Source organism: Euprymna scolopes, chromosome 28 (assembly GCF_053919585.1).
Source record: "Euprymna scolopes isolate OS-2025 chromosome 28, ASM5391958v1, whole genome shotgun sequence".
Lineage (NCBI taxonomy): Eukaryota > Metazoa > Mollusca > Cephalopoda > Sepiida > Sepiolidae > Euprymna > Euprymna scolopes.
The window spans coordinates 2250710-2270909 of record NC_136509.1 but is presented as its reverse complement, the minus strand read 5'-3'; the positions used below and the strand labels follow the sequence as shown (position 1 = coordinate 2270909).

The following is a 20200-nucleotide window of genomic DNA, read 5'->3' as shown; positions in this document are numbered from 1 at the left end:
TTTTTTTTATTAATTACTATTTTTTTATTTTTATGAATTACTATTTTTTTTATTTTTATGAATTACTATTTTTTATTTTTATGAATTACTATTTTTTTATTTTTATGAATTACTATTTTTTTTTATTTGTTATGAATTACTAATTTTCTTTATTTGTTATGAATTACTAAAAATGTATTTTTTATGAATTACTAAAGTAAAGTGTAACGCCACGTAACGTTACACATGATGACCTTGACTTTTCAGTTATACGGTGTGGATCAAGGGTAAGTGGATTGTTCTAGGGAAAATAGTTGAACCGCTTACACATGTGTAACAGATAATAGAACGTTAGTTTTTTCTAATGTACTTTAAAATATAAAATACTAAACTTTATTATATTAAGCATATTCAATCCTTGTATTTTTTATTATGAAACTTTGTCATCGACAAATGTTAAATATTATTTTTGCAGGCCCAGTTTGAAATTTCCGATGGAACCGATCATATCCAAAATATCAACATCGATTTGATTTTCGGTGATGAAACCAGCTTCATTCACACTCAAAATAATCAGACATTTTACGTTGAATACAACGAGTTCAGACAAACACGATCTTCTCCGCCTGTGAATTTTAAACTTGATCATGGCGGAACTATGTGGGTGTCAACCGATTTCCGATTGGTCGGTAAACAAAAACTTGCTTTGCACTACGCTGGACATTTAGTGGGTGTCTACAATTTAACAGTGGCTCAAAACAGAAGAGTACTCTTGGAGAAAACGGCAACAAATGGAAGAATAGTTAATGGTAACCATTTGAAATTCAAACCCGGTAAGGTTTACTTCTTTGTATTTTTTATGGTTTTATTTTTTTAAATCTTACTTGCTTAAATGGGCAATAGTTTTGAATATGTTTTCTTGGTTCTGAAACGTGGAGGTTATCATTGATTATTCGCATAATTTAGATTATTCGAACAACTATAACACTGAGATGAGAACCGTAGTCCGAAAAATTCAAATAAGTGTTTTTTGTTATTGTTTTATGGTGGGGTGTATGCTTGTGTGTATCGACGTACCAATGTTTTTCTGAACTTCTGTACAATTAAATATATATATATATATATATATATATATATATATATATATATATATATATATATATAAAGGGTATTACAAATCGGCTAATCATCAGACACTAACAACAACTGCAATCTATGATATAAATCTCACCTATCGGATTAAATGTATGTATGTTTGTATGTCATCTCACCTATCGGATTAAATGTGTGTATGTTTGTATGTCATCTCACCTATCGGATTAAATGTGTGTATGTTTGTATGTCATCTCACCTATCGGATTAAATGTGTGTATGTTTGTATGTCATCTCACCTATCGGATTAAATGTATGTATGTTTGTATGTCTGCCTAAAACTTTCGACGAGGCGACGGATTTTCACGAGATCGGTATCGTTTTGAAGCTCGACCCTTCGGACGACAAACATCGAAGAATTGGCAAAAAACGTTAATTCCTCCGTCTTCAACCGAGCACTTTTCTACAGGGAGGGGCCGCTTTTTTCCGATATTTTCGAAAGTCTTCCCCTCTTTTTGATATACTAGTCTTAATTTAAACCTTCGCCACTTCCGTATGTATGTATGTATGTATGTATGTATGTATGTATGTATGTATGTATGCTTAAAACTTTCGATAGAGGAGACATATTTTCACGAGTCAGTATCGTTTTAAAGCTTGACGCTTAGGATGAAAAATATCGAAATATTGGCCAAAAACATTAATTTCTTCACTTCAACTGGGCACTTTTCTACAAGGAGGGGTTGCTTTTTTCGCCGATATTTTCAAAGGTCATCCACTCTTTTCGATTGACTAGCCTTAATTTAAACCTTAACTACATCCGGTTTGGCGATGGACGCAACAGCACAGACGTCACATTTTTTTCGTGTTCTTTTCCTCCCTTGCGTTACGGGTTCGAGCCTGCCTGCCTGCCAACTACTACGTTTTTTTTTGTTGTTGTTGTTTTTTTGACCAACACACACCTCCAAGCACTAGGGAAACGCCGGGCAGCCAGGCTAATAAATATTAAAATGTGCACATTTTTATTTTACTAATACAAACAGAGAACTTACCTCCTCTGCTATCAGGTTATCAATTTATTTAGAATCTTGTAGGCAACTTAGTTTCGTATTTCTTATTTTAATTATTAGATAATTGTCATTTAATTTTTGTGTTTTTATATTTATTTAATAATTTAAATTATCATTTAATTTATTTAGTATATTGATTCATTTTTAATAATTTAATAAAAAAATCTCTGAAACGTTCGTATATATATATATATATATATATATATATATATATATTCATGCATATATATATGTCTTTAAATAAAAACCTTAGTTTCGTATATTTCTGTATTTAAATCAACCGATATATATATATATGTGTGTGCGTGTGTGCGTGCGTGTTGCGTGTTGCGTGTGTGTGTGTGTGTGTGTGTGTATTTTCTGGTAAACAACTGACAATCCCTTAAATAACATTAAGACTATTGTGAATTCAAAAAAGTAAGTTGATGCTGCGATTACAGGTGATTAAATGGCTTACTGACTAAATAGTTTTCCAAAGAATGATAAAAAATATAAAAAAATAAATAGGTATGGTTTTAAAAGTTAAAAAAACTTCCAAGACTATATATGTGTGTGTGTGTGTGCGTGTGTATGTATATATATATATGTGTGTGTGTGTGTGTGTGTGTGTGTGTGTGTGTGTGTGTATATATATATATATAAGCATAATCACGTTGTAATTTTTACTATTGGCCGTACTAAGGATTGAACCTTCAACCGCAAGAAGACTGTCGTTGTATAATTGATTGTTTCTATTTGCTTGCCTCCTCACGAGGATAGAGTTAGACACAAGGTCGGTTTTTAATGTGTTGAAACTCCAGCTCCCCAATAAGGAGCACTCCGGATAGTAACAAAAATAAAAATTGTTTCGGCTATGAAGGATTTCTCCTCTACTGACCTAGGACAGAAAAGGTGAAGTGTAATTAATGTCAGAACAGATACTACTCTGTTCCTAGCCAAGGGTGCCAGTATAATTGTTTTGTATAATTGATTGTAAATAAGCATTTTATATCCGTTACGCGTTGGCGCAAATTAACAATCGTCAACTCTACGAGGGGTGCGCAATAAGTAATGCCCCTGATCCACTTCCCATAGCAGTAGAGCAACGAAACTTAGCATAGTTATTAGTCTTTCTCAACATAGGAACCATCCAGAGTTACGCATTTCTCCCATCGTTTGATGCAGCTCTGGAGACCGTTTTTGTAGAACACCCCAGATTGGTCCTCCAACCACGACGTGACTTCAGAAATCAAGGCTGCATCATCTGGGAAACGCTTTCCTTTCAAAAACAACTTCATAGCTGGGAAGAGGTGAAAGTCAGAGGGTGCAAGGTCAGGAATGTAGGGAGAATGGGGAAGGATTTCATAACCACACGCCCGTGCTTCTGATCTGGCGACATGTGAGTTGTGGACCGGAGCGTTGTCCTGCAGGAGGAGGGTACCTTTGCTGATCTTGCACCGCCTCTTGATTTTGATAGCTTCCCTTAATTTCCTCAAAAGTGAAGCATAATAGGCTCCTGTAATTGTGGTACCCTTTGCCAGGAAATCTATCATCACTACTCCGTCCTGGTCCAAAAGACTGTGAGCATGACCTTGCCAGCGGAGGGCTGCACCCTTGCCTTCTTTGGAGGTGGTGAGTCCAAGTACTTCAACTGTATTGACTGGGCTTTAGTCTCTGGATCATAGTGATCGACCAAGGTTTCATTCTGTGCAATCAGTCTTTTGAAAAACTTTGACTCATCTTCTTGGCATATCTCCAAATTACTCCTCGAGCACTCGACGCGTTCTCACTTCTGGAATGGTGTGAGCAACTTGGGAATCTATCTGGCAGACATCTTATCATATGCAAATGGTCATGAATGATAGTTTCCACGGACCCTGTATTAATCTTGACATCTTGTGCTATTTGGCGAATAGTAATGCGCCGATCTTCCAAAATGGCAGCCTCAACTTGACGGACAGATGCCTCATCAATGGCAGAAGGGGGTCGACCAGGTCTGGGAGCTGTTTTCACAGACTTCCGGCTATGTTTGAATTCACGATGCCAGCGTTTTACAAGGTCATATGATGAGGCATTATCACCATAAGTTTCTTTCATTTCATCTAAAGTCTCCTGTGTGCGTCCTTTCAAATACAAAAACCGGATAACTGCTCGACATTCAACAGGCTCCATTCAACAGGCTCCATTTCACATCTGACTCCGTAAAACGGAAACCACAATTAGCTCAGAGCTGTAATTTGCCACATAACCCGTAGACATAGAAATCATTGCACATGCAAAATTTCACCTAGATAAGACAACTGGAAATGGTTCAGGGGTATTACTTATTGCACGCCCCTCGTAACATTTCCGAAACATAAAATGTAAATCAGTCTGCTATTATTACGGATGATCCAAATACAATATGTTTATATTTTAGCTTCGCATTATTAAAGCACCACACGCACACACGCACACATATATATATATATATATATATATATATATATATATATATATATATATATATATATATAAGCATAATAACGTTGACACATTAGTTTTTGTCAGATCACCAAAGTTGAGCAACGTTGAGCCTGGTCAGTATTAAAATATATGACCATTTAGAAAATTCCAGGTGCGGCATGAGCTCTCCACTTATCTCGACATTGTTTTCAGCCAGTCTTGCGCCTTTCCTTGCCACTGAACTCAAGCAGTGTCGATTCAGGAGACGTGTGGTTGGAGATTGCGCAACCTTTGCCTAACAATTACACGCGCAGCTACCCTTACGGAATCATTGCTAATACATATATATACACACACAGACAATTTCACTTTTGTATATATATATATATATATATATATATATATATATATATATATATATATATATAAGTGAACGTGTCTGTCTGTGTGTCTGTGTGTCTGTCCGTCTGTGTACATTTCCCTACGCAATAACTCTGTCAATTTTTAGTCTATAGACTCGAAATTTGAAATACCAGGTACTGAGATTTGGGAAAATCGATGTGACGGGTGTCAGCCAGAAATTTGGTTGTTAAGAGGTCAAATTTCAACGATTTGACCTTTAATAACTCTACCAAACTCCTCCGACAATTTTGGGTCTAGACACTTGAAATTTTAGATATAGGTTCCTTGAACCTGGATCTTACTTAATAAAGTGATTTGAGCCCGAAACAATAAATTTTAAGGGGTCATAATAGGGGTTAAAGTTTTAAAAAATTAACCATTTTTTTTGTTTTTTTTGCTTTTTTGCACAGCATACACCTCCAAACACCCGAGCAACGCCGGGCACCCCCGCTAGTATATATATATATATATATATATATATATATATATATATATATATATATATATATATATATATATATATATATTAGCTTCTTATATCAAGTAGCAAGCGATTTCCATAAAAATTTAGACTTCAAAAATCTTATATTTTATTGTTTTGTTGATATTATTAATCAATACATTTTTGTTTCTGACAATAAGTTTAGAATTGTATTCGCTATTTATGTTATTGTTTACTTGTATTTCTCTAGACACACATTTTATGATATATAATAAAGACTGTTGCCAGAATGTCTTGATGGCCTTACATAATTACATACTTTACTTTTTTTATTTCGTTGAAGAACCGGGTAATCACTGTATGAAAAATGGAAAGTGGAATTACAACGTTTGCAACGATTTGACACTGATTCAATTCATCAACCTTACGATTAAGCTATAATATAACTCGTTAAAATCTTATAGTCATATTTGTAACACAACGATTAGCAATTAAGATGAAATATCAATATTTCAAACTATACCATGCGTTGTACGGCTCCGAGTGATAGCCGTCAATGAACGAAGCAGATACTTTAAACATGTATAGATTATTTTTGACGAGTGTCTATTCATTTCTTCCATTTCTACGTAGATATTTGATTATGGATGTCGTAAAAAATCAGGATAATATAGAAAATTCGAAAATCTTCATATTATTTGATGAGATGCGAACAGTTCGAAGAATCGAAAAATTACGAAGTATCAATCCTCATCGAAATAATTCTTAAACTTAATTTCGAATGTTTTTTTTTTCATTAATAAGCGCGTAGTGCTTAAATAATGCGAAGCCAAAATATAAACATTATATTTGGATCATCCGTAATAATAGCAGACGGATTTGCATTTTAAGTTTCGGAAATGTTAGAGTTGACGATTATTAACTGGAGCCAAAGCATAACGGACTTAAAATGCTTATTTACAATCAATTATACAAAATATTCCTGTCCTTTTGGCTAGGAACAAAATGTAGTAGCTGTTCTGATACTACATTTTTCTGTCCTTGGTCAGTAGAGTAGAAATCCTTCATGACCGAAATTTTTTTATTTTTGTTACTATCCAGAATGCTCCTTATTGGGGAGCTGGATTTTTAACACATTAAAAACCAACCTTGTGTCTAACTCTGCCCTCGTGAGGAGGCAAGCAAATAGGAACAATCAATTGTACAACGACAGTCTTCTGGCGGTTGAAGGTTCAATCCTTAGTACGAGCAATAGTAAAAATTACAGTTAAGAATTACTGAATACTTCTACTCGGTCATGGCTGACGGATCAATAAAAAGCTGGCCCCGTCAATTAATACAGTTTCAGCTTTCGAGTAATCAATCACATCTAATACGTTTTTATGTTTCGTGCGTTTCCGGTATTGGTTTCGTTTGATTTTTCTATAATACATATATAATACGACATATCAGCATTTTATGGGTATTAGATTCCGTAACACATTAAATGAAAGAAACTCTTACAGTAGAAGGTTTTCCGGCATCTAGGGACTGCTAGAGTGAAGGAATGAGATTTTGCCGCTTGCTGTATGTACATCGATATGGTACGTGATACGAGTTCGCCAACGTACATTTTATTTAAACACTTGTAAACATTGCTGCGATGAAACCGGTTGGGTTGTAGCCAAATAACCCATTTTAAATGGTATAGCCTTTTATCCGGCATGGTATTGCTAAGCAATACAGGGTGAACAGAAAGTCCTTGGACCATTTTTAGTTTTAAAATTAAATATTGTTAAAATCACTTTTTCTCTTTTCGAATAAAGTAAGTATTTAGTCTAACTATTGATCTAATATATTCCAAAAAAATTATTAAAATAATTTTGTTTAAACTTTCAGAAAAATGAGCAAACGAGAGGCCATAATTCAGCTTCATGGCGCGGGAAGGACAAACTCAGAGATTATTAAGCTCTTGAAAGTGGCTAAATCCACCGTGTACCATGTTGTGAACAGATTTCATGAACTTGGTACATCTGAAGACCGTCCTAGGAGTGGAAGACCTCGCACTGCTTGAACAAAGAAGGTGATTAAAGCTGTCCGAGAGAGGGTAAGGAGGAACCCGAAGAGATCTGCAAGACAAATGGCTAAAGACATGAATGTGAGCGTGACCTCGATGAGAACCATCTTAAAAAACGATCTCCAGTTGTTCTCCTACAAGATGAGAAAGAGACAGTACCTCACACCTGCCCAAAAACACAAGAGACTTGAAAGAGCAAAGCTTCTTCTTGGAGAACTAAAGGCTGGCACGGCAGAGCGAGAGATCATTTTTTCTGATGAAAAACTCTTCACAATTGAAGCAACTGTTAACAATCAGAACGACAGAGTTTACGCAAAATCTTCAGCAGACATTGATGACTCCGTGAGAATAGTATTCCGCCGACAAAAGCCGTCTTCCCTCATGGTGTGGGCTGCAGTCTCCAAATCTTGGAAGTCCACCTGATTTTCGTGGAGCAGGGGGTTAAGATCAACACAGATCGCTACATTAACGATATTTTGGTTCCAGCATTTGAAGAGATGAAGAAACACTTCAAAGATCAGCCTTTCACCTTCCAACAAGATGGAGTACCATCCCACACCTCTAGAAAAACTCAGGACTGGTGCCAACGTCATTTTCCAAGATTCTGGAGTAAGGAGATGTGGCCTCCTGCATCGCCTGATTTGAATCCCATGGATTTTTCGGTGTGGTCTTTGTTGGAGGCAAAGGTCTGTTCTGTTGCTCATCCAAGTGTTGATGCTTTGAAGACATCTCTTCTGAGCGAATGGGCTAAAATACCTCAGGAAACGTTGCGTGCCTCGGTTGGTAACTTCAGACAGTGAATTGAACGTCTAATCGAAAGGAAGGGACATCACATTGAAAATAAATAATTTGAATTTATTCTTGATTTCCTAACTTATAATTTTCATTCATGTTTACTTTATATTTTGTGATTTTCTATTAATAAACCACTTTTGAATTGGTCCAAGGACTTTCTGTTCACCCTGTATATCGTTTACTTTCTTTGATACGAAATTTAAAAAAAAATAAACAGCGTTGTAATTCTATTTGAAGAATTGGTATTTTTTATTTATTTTAACAAAAGTGCGTATCGTCAGTTTCATGCCTTAAATCCTATCTTCATTAATCCACTTGTCCGTTGATGGAAATCTATTTGTTCGTTTTTTGGGGTTTTTCTTTTTTATTTTATTAATTTTTTCTTTTATCTTGAACTTTTTCAATTTCTCCCCGCAGAAAACTCATTAATCAGAGTAGTTATTTATTTTTCTTTTATATATGTTTAAGAAACTAGTGTTGGGACGATTAATTCGGAATCGGGAATCGGAAAAACAGGAACTTTTTGGGCAATCGGAATCGGAAAAAATTGTATCTATTTTCCGATGACAAAAACCGAATATTTTAATGGCTCCGTTTGTTTGTTTGTTTGTTTGTTTGTTTGTTTGTTTGTTTGTTCAAAACCTAATTTTTCAATGCTAATTTTCTAATGATAAAATGATAGTTTAAAATCGATTAAAATTATCAGTAAAACTTAAATCTATGGGTAAAAAAACACGGACGCGCGTATGGAAGCTCTATGCAAATATAGAGCCATGTACGAAATGGCGTCTCGGTAGGCAAAAGAAAGACGATAAAAAAGTAAAGCCAGCAAGTTAAAGAAGACGATGACGTTTGAGAACATAGAGATCAGTGAGAGAAAGCTCAATCACATTTTATTCAGGAAAGTACCCGAAAATAAATGCCGTTTACAAAAAAGGAGTCGAGTTATCCCTTGCCTATGTTCCTTGCGACGTACACTGCTACAACATGTTGGGCCCCAGATGTTTACATGTTAAAATGTGCGTAACATTCATATAGATAACCATCCTCGAGTGTATTTTGTGTTTGCGAGAATATGTGCACATATTACATGGGGTTGTGGTAAAAAATCTATTTGCGCGTTTTAATGTTGTTTTATTGTATTTTCTGACTTTTTCTTTATTGCTCTAATGAAATGTTGCCAATTCCCCCAGCAGAAAAATCATTAATAACAGATATAATTTTTTTTCCTGGCGATTAATCTGAATCGGAAGAGGGAATCGAAAAAGAAAACAGACCTTTTGGAGGAATCGGAATCGGAAAAATCTGTGCCTCTTTCCAATGCAAAAGAAAAAAACAGACAGTCATACAATTTTTTGTTGTTTTGTTTTGTTTAACGTAATTTTCCATTGTTGGTACTAATGATCAAATGATAAATTTTTTTACCGATTTAAAACTAAAAGTAAAAAGTAAATGTCTAGATAATTTTTCACAAATGTAGTTCTGTGTTTGCGAAAATATATGCTCATATTACACGTTTTTTTTTTTTTTTGTGGTTAATCCGAGAATTTAAAAAAGTTTTTACAAAATTGGAAATCAAGTATTTAAAACAGTATCGGTAATTGTATCAGAATCTTCCCATTATTATACTAAATTTTTTCTATTTTCAATTTCCAGGAATAATTGGCTTAAGCAAGCTCCATCTTCAATCAGCATCCCAAGTCGAACACGTGAATAATTTGGAATTTTTAACATCAGAGTTGGTCATGTTTTACAAATCCCAAATCCAAGCAAGTTATATCGTTTTGCAAACAGGGGTGTTATGGATCGAAGGAGATGCTCGTCTTAGTACCGACGGACGTGGCCATGGACCTGGGAAAGGACAAGGAGCAGGAACTGTGAACAGTGATGCCTATGGTACTGGTGCTTCTCACGGCGGCTATGGGGGTGGATCATTGGATACAAATTCGGCTGGTAAGATTATGCATAAAAGTTTTTTAATAATTGTTTTCTTTTAGTTGAGTAATATTTGGTCTGATGATTAATCTATATCATACAGCTAGATTACACACCCTGGGAAATGTGATTGAAAACTTATGCTTCGTCCGTGTTTGCACTTACTGTTGATCTAGAGATAGCACAAAATATGTTTTAAAATCATAAGATTGCGACGGAAATTTTATATTCATGTGTAAATAATTAATATTATGTCTGATTATTTAAAATACGTCATCGTTTACTGTGTTATTAAAATGAAGAATATTTGCCAAGCCTGTTTCATATGTGGAAGTAAATCTGGCGTAATCGTATAACGTTCTGTTTGCTTTCTTGTTTATCATCCATGTTTAAAAAGGAAGTGTCCTCTATAGTATCAGATCTGACCGAATGGTTAATTGTAGGCATAGACCAATTCATACCATCTAACTTTTTGTAATGAAATGAAAGTACATGTCATTTAACACGGTGTCAAAGACATTTTCGTTATATATATATATATATATATATATATATATATATATATATATATATATATTACAAGATGATCACCACTTGTCAAGGCCCGGAAGCCACTCAGGAATAAGATTTATTGCATGTACAGTACGTTAGTGTGGGGATTTAATAAAAGTGTCTACTTAAGGGGGCGGTTCATCAGGAATTCGTTTACATTGGACTTGAAGACATACAGGTTGTAGTCAGGTCGGAAACAGGCAGACGGAATAAAGTTTCATAGGCGTGCAGTTCTAAGAAAGAAGCTGTATTCATGGAATCTACGTTTTGATTTGGGCACAGATAAAGAATGGGGAAAATTTTTGACAGTAGTTTCAGCTAGACGGGTGTTTTTCGTAAAAGATTGGCGAGGGGGGACTAGAGATTGGAGTTCAGACGAGCACCTGCCATGGAAATAACGATAAAACAAAGATAGGCTTGCAACGTCTCTTCTGTGGGAGAGAGGTTGCAGGGAAAAGAAAAGGGCATCCCCCACTAAGCCACGAAGTCTATTTTGTACTCTGTCAAGGCAGGATAGGCTGTTTTTAGCAGCTCCTGTCCAGATATGGCAGCAGTACTCCATCCTTGGGCGTACATGACTTTTATATAGATAGAGAATTGCATCAGTAGTGAGATATCTTCTTGAACAGTAGAAGAATCCCACCATTTTTCCAGCGACCTTGGCAACAGACTTGATGTACGTGTTCCATTTCAGATCAGGAGTAAAGGTCAAGCCCAGAAGCTTGTCAAAACATGGGGCTTCTCCTAGACGAGAGCTATCCATTTAAATGGATGCCAGATAGGGATCAAAGCGTTGATGGTGTAACGATGATTCTAGATGCATTAAAGGTAACCAGCCACGTCTTTCCCCACTGAACCACGCGCACGAGATCAGAGGAGAGAGAATCAGAGAGAACTTTGTCATTTACAGCCTTTGATGTGTTGCCGTAAATGGTTGTGTCGTCAGCATAAATGTCAACGAATGATTTAAGTATGTGTTTAGGGAGATCATTGATGTAGATCAGGAAAAGAGTTGGGCCCAGGATTGACCCCTGAGGGACTCAAGTGTTAATACTGCAGGTTTCTGATTTTTGTCCATCGACCACTAATATTATAAGCCTATCAGAGAGAAATGATTTAATGATATATATATATAAATATATATATATATATATATATATATATATATATATATATATATATATATATATATATATATATATATAGGCTAGGAAAGCTTTGTGTAAAAAAATGTAAAAATAAAAATAATGAATGCAGTTTAAATTGGCGGAAAAAAAATTATCTCTCGCAGAGTTAGCACTTTCACAGACTTCTAAAAAAATCTACAATTACAAAAGAGAATTTTACTACATAAGGATAAAAAAGACAAAAATATCTATAACTAAGATTGTTAAATAGAACACGGGGATCATCAGCTGCTAACCATGTAGTTGTTTCAAAGAGTTAAAAAAGAACAGCTGTAAAATACATGGCTCTCCAGCGAAAAATACCAATTCCTTAATAAATAAATGTAGATACAATACGGTTACTATATATCCTAATATATAAAGAAAATGAAACATTAATAATACATATAAGTCAATTTAATAATAACAACAACATTAATAATAACAATAATAATAATAACAATAATAGTATCAACAAGGATATTAACAATATTAATAATAATAACAATAATAATAACATTAATAATAATAATAATTATTATAACAATAATAACAATAATAATGATAACTATAATAACAATAATAATAATAACAATAATAATAATAACAACAATAATAATAACAATAATAACAATAATAACAATAATAATAATAACAATAATAACAATAATAATATTAATAATAATAAGTATTATAATAATAACAATATTAATAACTACAATAACAATAAAAATAACAATAATAATAATAACAATGACAATAATAACAATAATAAGAACAATAATAGTAACAACAATAATAATAACAATAGTAACAAAAACAATAATAATAATAGCAATAATAATAACAAAAACAATAATAATAAAAATAATAATAATAACAATAATAATGATGATAATAAAAACAATAATAATAACAATAATAACAATAACAATAATTATAACAATAATAATAATAATAATAATAATCATAACAAAAACAATAATAATAGTAACAGCAATAATAATAACAATAAACGCAATAATAATAACAATAATAATAAAACCAATAATAATAATAAAAACAATAATAATAATAATGATAATAATAATAACAATAATAATAATATCAATAATAATAACAACAATATTAACAAAAACAATAATAAAAATAACAATAATAAGGATAATAATAACAAAAACAGTAATAATAACAATAATAAAAACAATAATGTTAATAAAAAACAATAATAATAATAACAGTAATAATACTAATAACAATAATAATAATAATAATAATAATAATAATAACAAAACAAATACTAAAAATAATAACAATAATAACAATAATAATAACAATAATATTAATGGCAAAAACAATAATAACAATAATAATAATAATAAACAATAATAATAATAATAAAACAATAATAATAATAATAATAACAATAATAATAATCATAATAATAATAATAATCATAATAATAATAATAAAAGATCTATTTTGTGATAAATTACTTAGCATATGAATTTTATGAGAATAAAAATGCATCAATTAAAGTTCGCTGAAACGCAACAGTTTGCTTAGTAAATTCTCCCGGATCGAGTCAATTTATATATATATATATATATATATATATATATATATATATATATATATATATATATATAACAAAAAGTCTACATTAAAGATTTCAAGATGTTGCCCATCTTACCATTTATTTATTTCTGCGTGTTAAATGTTCAGTTTTTGACAGCACCTGTTTCGTAGGGCAGAATCAGTCTTGTAATTATTATGCGAAGTTTTTAATTCATTCCGCTCTTACTCATCGGAAGAATAGAAACTCATTAACTTTAAAAGAAAATAAAAACATGGACATGATTACAAAATCTTAAAATCAGAAGAAAAGTCACAATTGTATTTTGTGATCGCTAGTTAATTAAAGGATGGCGTAACAATATCATAGGCACTTGGATCATTGATTATATTCTTTTATACCCCTCCTCCCGCAAAACATTTGTAACAAATACACGTCCAGTTACAACAACTGTTAACAACTGTTAATTTTTCTACTATTTCTTCAGATGCTGATCTTCTATTTCTTGTTCTCTTTCGGTGGATGGAAATCCTTCACGACTGAGACAGTTTTTATTTTTGTACCTTTTCTCCACGTTAAAAAACGACCCTGGTGTCTAACTCTGTCCCGTGGGGAGGCATAGTAAATACAACAACTGTTAACAATTGCCCTTAGTCTCTATCAGTGTCTTGTCCGATAATACTTGAATGCGTGTATCACAACTATGACAGACAGAAGTAGTGTATATATCCATGTTAGTTAATCCGGATTAAAAGTCATAGCTATGACAGCACTCGTCAGCGTCTCTCCTCCCGTTCTCGTGTTTCCACACAAGAACTCGCATAACAAACTTAAAGAAGGGGGAGACGATTTTTTTTCCGAAACAGAAAGAATTAGCTCCCTTTGATCGCTAGTTTTATCATCCTAACATATGGGTTCCATTATCTCTATATCTACATCATAAATTGCAAAATATATTTATAGCAGATAAAAGGCAGAAGATCTATTAATTCATAAAACGATATTCTTACAAAACTATATTTAATTCTGGTTTGCCAATTTCCCTTGTAAAATGTAATTCGATGTAATTCTTTTCAAAAATATATTGTCGGAATTGTAATCATTTTCAAATGGTCGTGTGGAGAAAGTGGCTTACCGTTAAAGAGGCATCTTAAAATAGAAAGTGATTCATTCCGAATAAATGGAGAGTTACGTGCTTTTAATTAGAATAACAATAAGATGTATTTTAGGGTAAAAAGATATGTCAGTAGTTGATAAAAAAAATAATCCGTAATTTTATTTTAATGTGACACTTTTTACTATTTTTTTCAGGTCTGCCATACGGTGATTATAAAAAGCCCCTTCTTCCCGGCAGTGGAGGAGGCGGAGCTTCCGGTGGTTACGGAGGAGGTTGCATTATCTTGAATATCAGTAAAAGTCTTCACTGTGATGGTGTCATTTCGAGCCGAGGGGGAAATACCATTGGTTCGAACAGTGGTGGAGGCAGTGGTGGCAGTATCTTCACTCAAACAGGAAATTTTTCAGGACACGGCTACTTCTCCGTCGGAGGAGGTAACGCTAAGGAATCTGGGTTTGGTGGTTCGGGTGGTCGTATAGCAATCGATGTGTCAAAAACTTGGGAGTACAGCGGTATTTATGAAGCTTACGGTGGTTTGGGCGCTGGTGGAAAATCTGCAAATGGTGCTGCGGGAACAGTTTACCATTTGGGTTATTTAGAAGGCCCCCACAGGCAGATCGGATCATCTGCCTTTTTACCTTATTCAACACGTCTTTATCTGGATAACGACAACAGAAACTATAACTTACCAACTGTGATCTCTGGTTCAACAAATCGTTATGAATTTGATGAGATAGTTGCGTTGAACTATGTGCTTCTCTGGATCGAAGGAACCAGCAAAACTCTTGTTGTTCACAGATTCCGAGGTGATCGGACCGGGATGATGCATGTGCGCAATCAACAGCGGATCTTTGTTGAGTATGTTTCTTCTGAACCAGGATATTCCGTCGCTCCGGTCAGTTATCAAATTGAAGCAGGAACTGAAGTCATATTCCCTTCGACTGTGATTCTTTTGGGAACACGTACCAGAGTAGCAGGACTCATTACAGGAATTCAAAATCTGACGCTAGCTGAAGGTGCCCGTGTTAGTTTTGAGTCTACAGCACAGACAGCTCTTCTAGAAAACAAAGTGTACAACCAAAAGACAAAACCGGGAAATGTTAGCATCAGCATCGTAACAATCCAAAGGCGGTCAGTAGCGGAGTTTAATGAAACGAAAAACAAATTATCTCTCAAAATTAATAAGTTCATAATAAAATACAATGGGAAGGTGTTGGTAAATTCAGCTACCTTCTTTACGGATGAGACAAGTATTGAAAAAGGAGGAGTTCTTGATGTCAGCTACACAAATCAAAGTGGTTATGGCCGCGGACAGACAGTCGGAAATATCGGATATGGAGGAGCTCACGGTGGTCAGGGAGGTGCGCCGAAACCACGCACAGGTGGAAAAGCTTATGACTCCGTGTATCGACCACAAAAATCGGGTAGTTCTGGCGGTAACGGCATCGGTACGGGTGGCAGGGGTGGTGGTTACCTTCACTGGATAAATGGACAAGATTTCTGGTTGGATGGAGTTATACATCTACCCGGAGAACGTGGATCGGGTACCAATGCTGGTGGCGGCAGCGGTGGCGGCATTATTTTAGAAACGCTTAATTTTACCGGCGTTGGTACTATTAACTGCAGAGGCGGGGACGCTTCAGACGCGGGTCAAGCAGGTGGTGGCGGAGGTGGACGAATATCCGTTTTGATTGGTTTTGCTAATAAATTTTCAGGAAGCCTGAAGGTGACTGGTGGTTCCGGAACGCATGGAATACCATCCGGAGCGGCAGGTACAGTATATGTGGAGGAAACGAATCGCGGCCCGACGTATGCTGATATAAAATACGATAAATCCTTGAATAAAACTTTCAGAATCGCTACCCACAGGAGACTGGAGGTAAACAACGATCATGTCGACGCTCATCTTTATGTTAACCACGCGATTCCCTGGATTTATACTGTTATTAAAGAGGGACCACAAAATGAATATGACTTTGATGAAGCTGTAATGTCGGGCCATTCAAATATGAAAATAGCTTATCCTGACAATCAGAATAATGTCACAGTTTCCATCCACAAATTCCTCGGTGACAGAACCGGATCTTTCCATTTGAAAAAAGACCAAACACTTTTTGTTGAGGTTCAGGAATCGGTAAGCAACGAAACGTTTGCTCCTTGCAGTTTTATCATAGACCCGGCCTCAGAGGTAGTTTTTCCAGAGACATTAAACCTGTTGGGTACCCGTACTCACCTCGCCGGACGCTTGACTAACGCGCAACATTTTGTGATAAGAGCTTACGCCGACGTGCTGTTTCATTCGACCGCCCAAACTGCACTGATCGAAAACGGGAACTACACTCTCATCACTCCGCACGGAAATTTCTCATTTGCTACGTTTACCGTTGCTCGTTATGGCACGGCAAAGTTTAAACAGATTACACATCCCCTGCGTATCACTGCAGCTGAATTAATTGTCAAATATCAGGGTACTCTATTCATGAACCTGGCTGAAATATTTACAACCTACGCTCATGTTGAAAGCAAAGGAGTGTTTCATCTTGACGGTGCTGGATACTCTGCTCATCAAGGACCGGGATCAGGAACAAAACTGAAGAATGGGGTTGGCACCGGAGCTGGTTACGGTGGTTATGGCGGTGGACCGGGGCCAAACTACGGCGGTAAATCGTATGGTTCTTATTTTATGCCGCTTCTGTTTGGTAGCGGTGGAGGTAACAGTTCTGTAGCTAGTGGTGGATCCGGAGGTGGTGTTTTAATCTGGAATAGTGGTGAATTACTTGAGCTGAACGGTCTCTTGTCGTCATCAGGCAGTGATGGTCAAGGTAAAAACGCCGGTGGCGGAACTGGAGGTAGTATATTTATAACTTCTACCAATATGAGCGGACACGGAGTCATTTCAGTCGCCGGTGGTCAGGGTGTGGCTTTAGGAGGTGGAGGTGCGGGTGGAAGAGTGGCCATTCATTGTAGATGGAGATATCGGTACGGTGGACGTTTTGATAACTATGGCGGTTATGGTGGCGTATCAGAGAGACGAATGCATGCCGGGGCAGCCGGTACGACCTACGTGGAAGAGAATTACCGAGAATTAGAATACAGACTGAAAAAATATGATAAAAACTTAAACACTACCATCTTGGCTGTAGATCATACATACTTACATTCGGACAATAAACTCATTTACAGTCCCGCGGCAACTTTACTAATGGATCCCACACAAGTGAATTACGAATTTAATGAGCTGGAACTCACTGGCTCATCAAGGCTATTGATATATCACCCAAACAACGCCACAAAAGTCGAGTTAGTTGTGCATAAGTTCATTGGCGATAAAACTGGGCAACTGCATTTAAGGCGAAAACAGAAAGTCTACGTAGAGGTGGTTGAAGCAGTTCTGAATCGCACAGAAGCGCCTTGTAGCTTTATAATTGATGAAAACAGTGAAATAATTCTTCCTGAAGAAGTATACATTCATGGCACAAATAGTAGCATTTCTGGAACTGTCACCGGCATCCAAGATTTATATATAGAATCCAAAGCTTGGATAGTCTTTTGGTCTACAGCTAATACCGCTCTCTTGGAAAATGGAACTTACACACAAGTAACCCAACCCGGAAATTTCCGATTTAACACTATTACTGTAAGACGAGGAGGGTTTCTAGATTTTCTTCGAATTTTCAAACTTGTATCCATCGAATGCAGTGAGATTCACGTGAAATACGAAGGAACGTTGCTGATGGATCACGCAGAAATTTATTCAACGTATTCGTGGATTGAAAGCCGCGGAATTTTCCATCTGGATGGCGGAGGTTATGAGGCCGGAAAAGGACCTGGGGCTGGCGTTACGCTCAACCATATTGGTTACGGAGCAAGTCATGGTGGAATGGGCGGAGTAGAAAATATGGACAACGCTCCAAACCCGTACGGTTCGGTTTACATGGCCAGATTAAAAGGAAGTGGAGGAGGTAATAGTACTACTGGAATTGGTGGTCGCGGAGGTGGAGCACTCTTTTGGAGCACAAGCCACTATATGGAATTGAATGGGGAACTCAATATCCAAGGTATGAATGCATACGGCAATAACGCTGGCGGCGGAAGTGGCGGTAGTGTATGGATAAAAACTACTAACCTTACTGGTCATGGAGTTATTTCCGTTAAGGGTGGTCACGGGACCGGGCGCGGAGGTGGGGGTGCCGGGGGTCGTATTTCTATTCACTGTCGATGGAGGTACAGCTACGGCGGAAAGTTTATAAACCATGGTGGGCTTGGCTCTGGGAAGTTTAAGTTCTCGCGGGGAGCAGCAGCTGGAACTAGCTTCCTAGAAAACAATCTGCGACCACTTGAGTATCGTATTTTGAAATATCTGAAAGGGACGAACGAGACCTACTTTAAGGTAGATTATAGATACGTTCACGCAGAAAACGACGGGAATGCCGTGCCGGGGGCAACGCTAATCATGGAAAATATGACTATGCATTACGAATTTGATGAAATGGAAATATCAGGATTCTCACGGGTTTTGATATACCACCCATTGAACTTGGGTAACGTCTCGGTTATTGTTCACCGTTTATCAGGAGACCGTACAGGACAGTTCCACCTAAGACGAAACCAAACTGCCTACATTGAATATATAGAATCTGAGCGGAATATAACCGAAGCGCCATGTGGCTATGTTATCGATGATGGTGCTGAAGTAGTTTTTCCAACCGAAATATACATGCAGGGAATAAACACCAGTTTATCTGGTCTTCTATCAGGAGTCCATCATATTTACATCGAGGACGGGTGCGTCTTAACAACATTTATCACATCCCAGACGGCTCAAATCGAAAATGGTCAATACACCGAATTCTCAGGCAAAGGTAATTTCTCTTTACCAACCATCAATGTGCGAAGCGATGGAATTCTTGAATTTCGAGAGATTTTCCAAGACTTAACCATCACAGTCGGTTTCATGGAAATTAAGTACAAAGGGAAAATCCTCATGAATAATGGTTTCATCTTGGCTGGCGATTTGGATCTGGAGACTAATGCACTGATTGACCTCGATGGAAGAGGGTGGCCAAACGAGCAAGGTCCAGGGGCTGGAAAAGGAATTTTTGGTGGAAGTCACGGTGGTCAAGCTGGCGGTAAGTGTTCTTTAAATTGTGTAACTATGCGTTTTTATCAAATAGAATCAATCGAAATATGCCTAAGATCTTGCGCAAAGTAATTGAAATAAACAAAAAAATTCAGATTTTTCTATAAAACCTCTATTACGAATAACTCATATATGACAAGAGACAAACGCATATGTATATATATATAGATATATATATATATATACATATAGATATAAATACATATATATATATGTATAGACAAATATATGTGTATATATATATATATATATACATATACGTTTGTCTCTTGTCATATATGTGTTATTCATATATATATACATACACACACATATATATATAATTTATATATACTAGTTAAGCGTATATATATATAATTTATATATACTAGTTAAGAGTATATATATATATATATATATATATATATATATATATAACACGGAAATTACATAATTATGTAATTCTCGTGTTATA

The 20200-nt window shown here is 35.7% G+C and overlaps 1 protein-coding gene across 1 annotated transcript in view; it reads left to right on the top strand.

Moving 5' to 3' along the window:
- LOC145249431 (uncharacterized) overlaps window positions 1–20200 on the top strand; it is a 911941-nt gene that overhangs the window by 688933 nt on the left and 202808 nt on the right. The window contains exons 87-89 of the mRNA XM_080110989.1: window positions 455–812; window positions 9917–10213; window positions 14801–19735. Of these exons, the coding sequence (XP_079967115.1) occupies window positions 455–812; window positions 9917–10213; window positions 14801–19735 (5590 nt within the window). The remainder of the gene's footprint in view (window positions 1–454; window positions 813–9916; window positions 10214–14800; window positions 19736–20200) is intronic.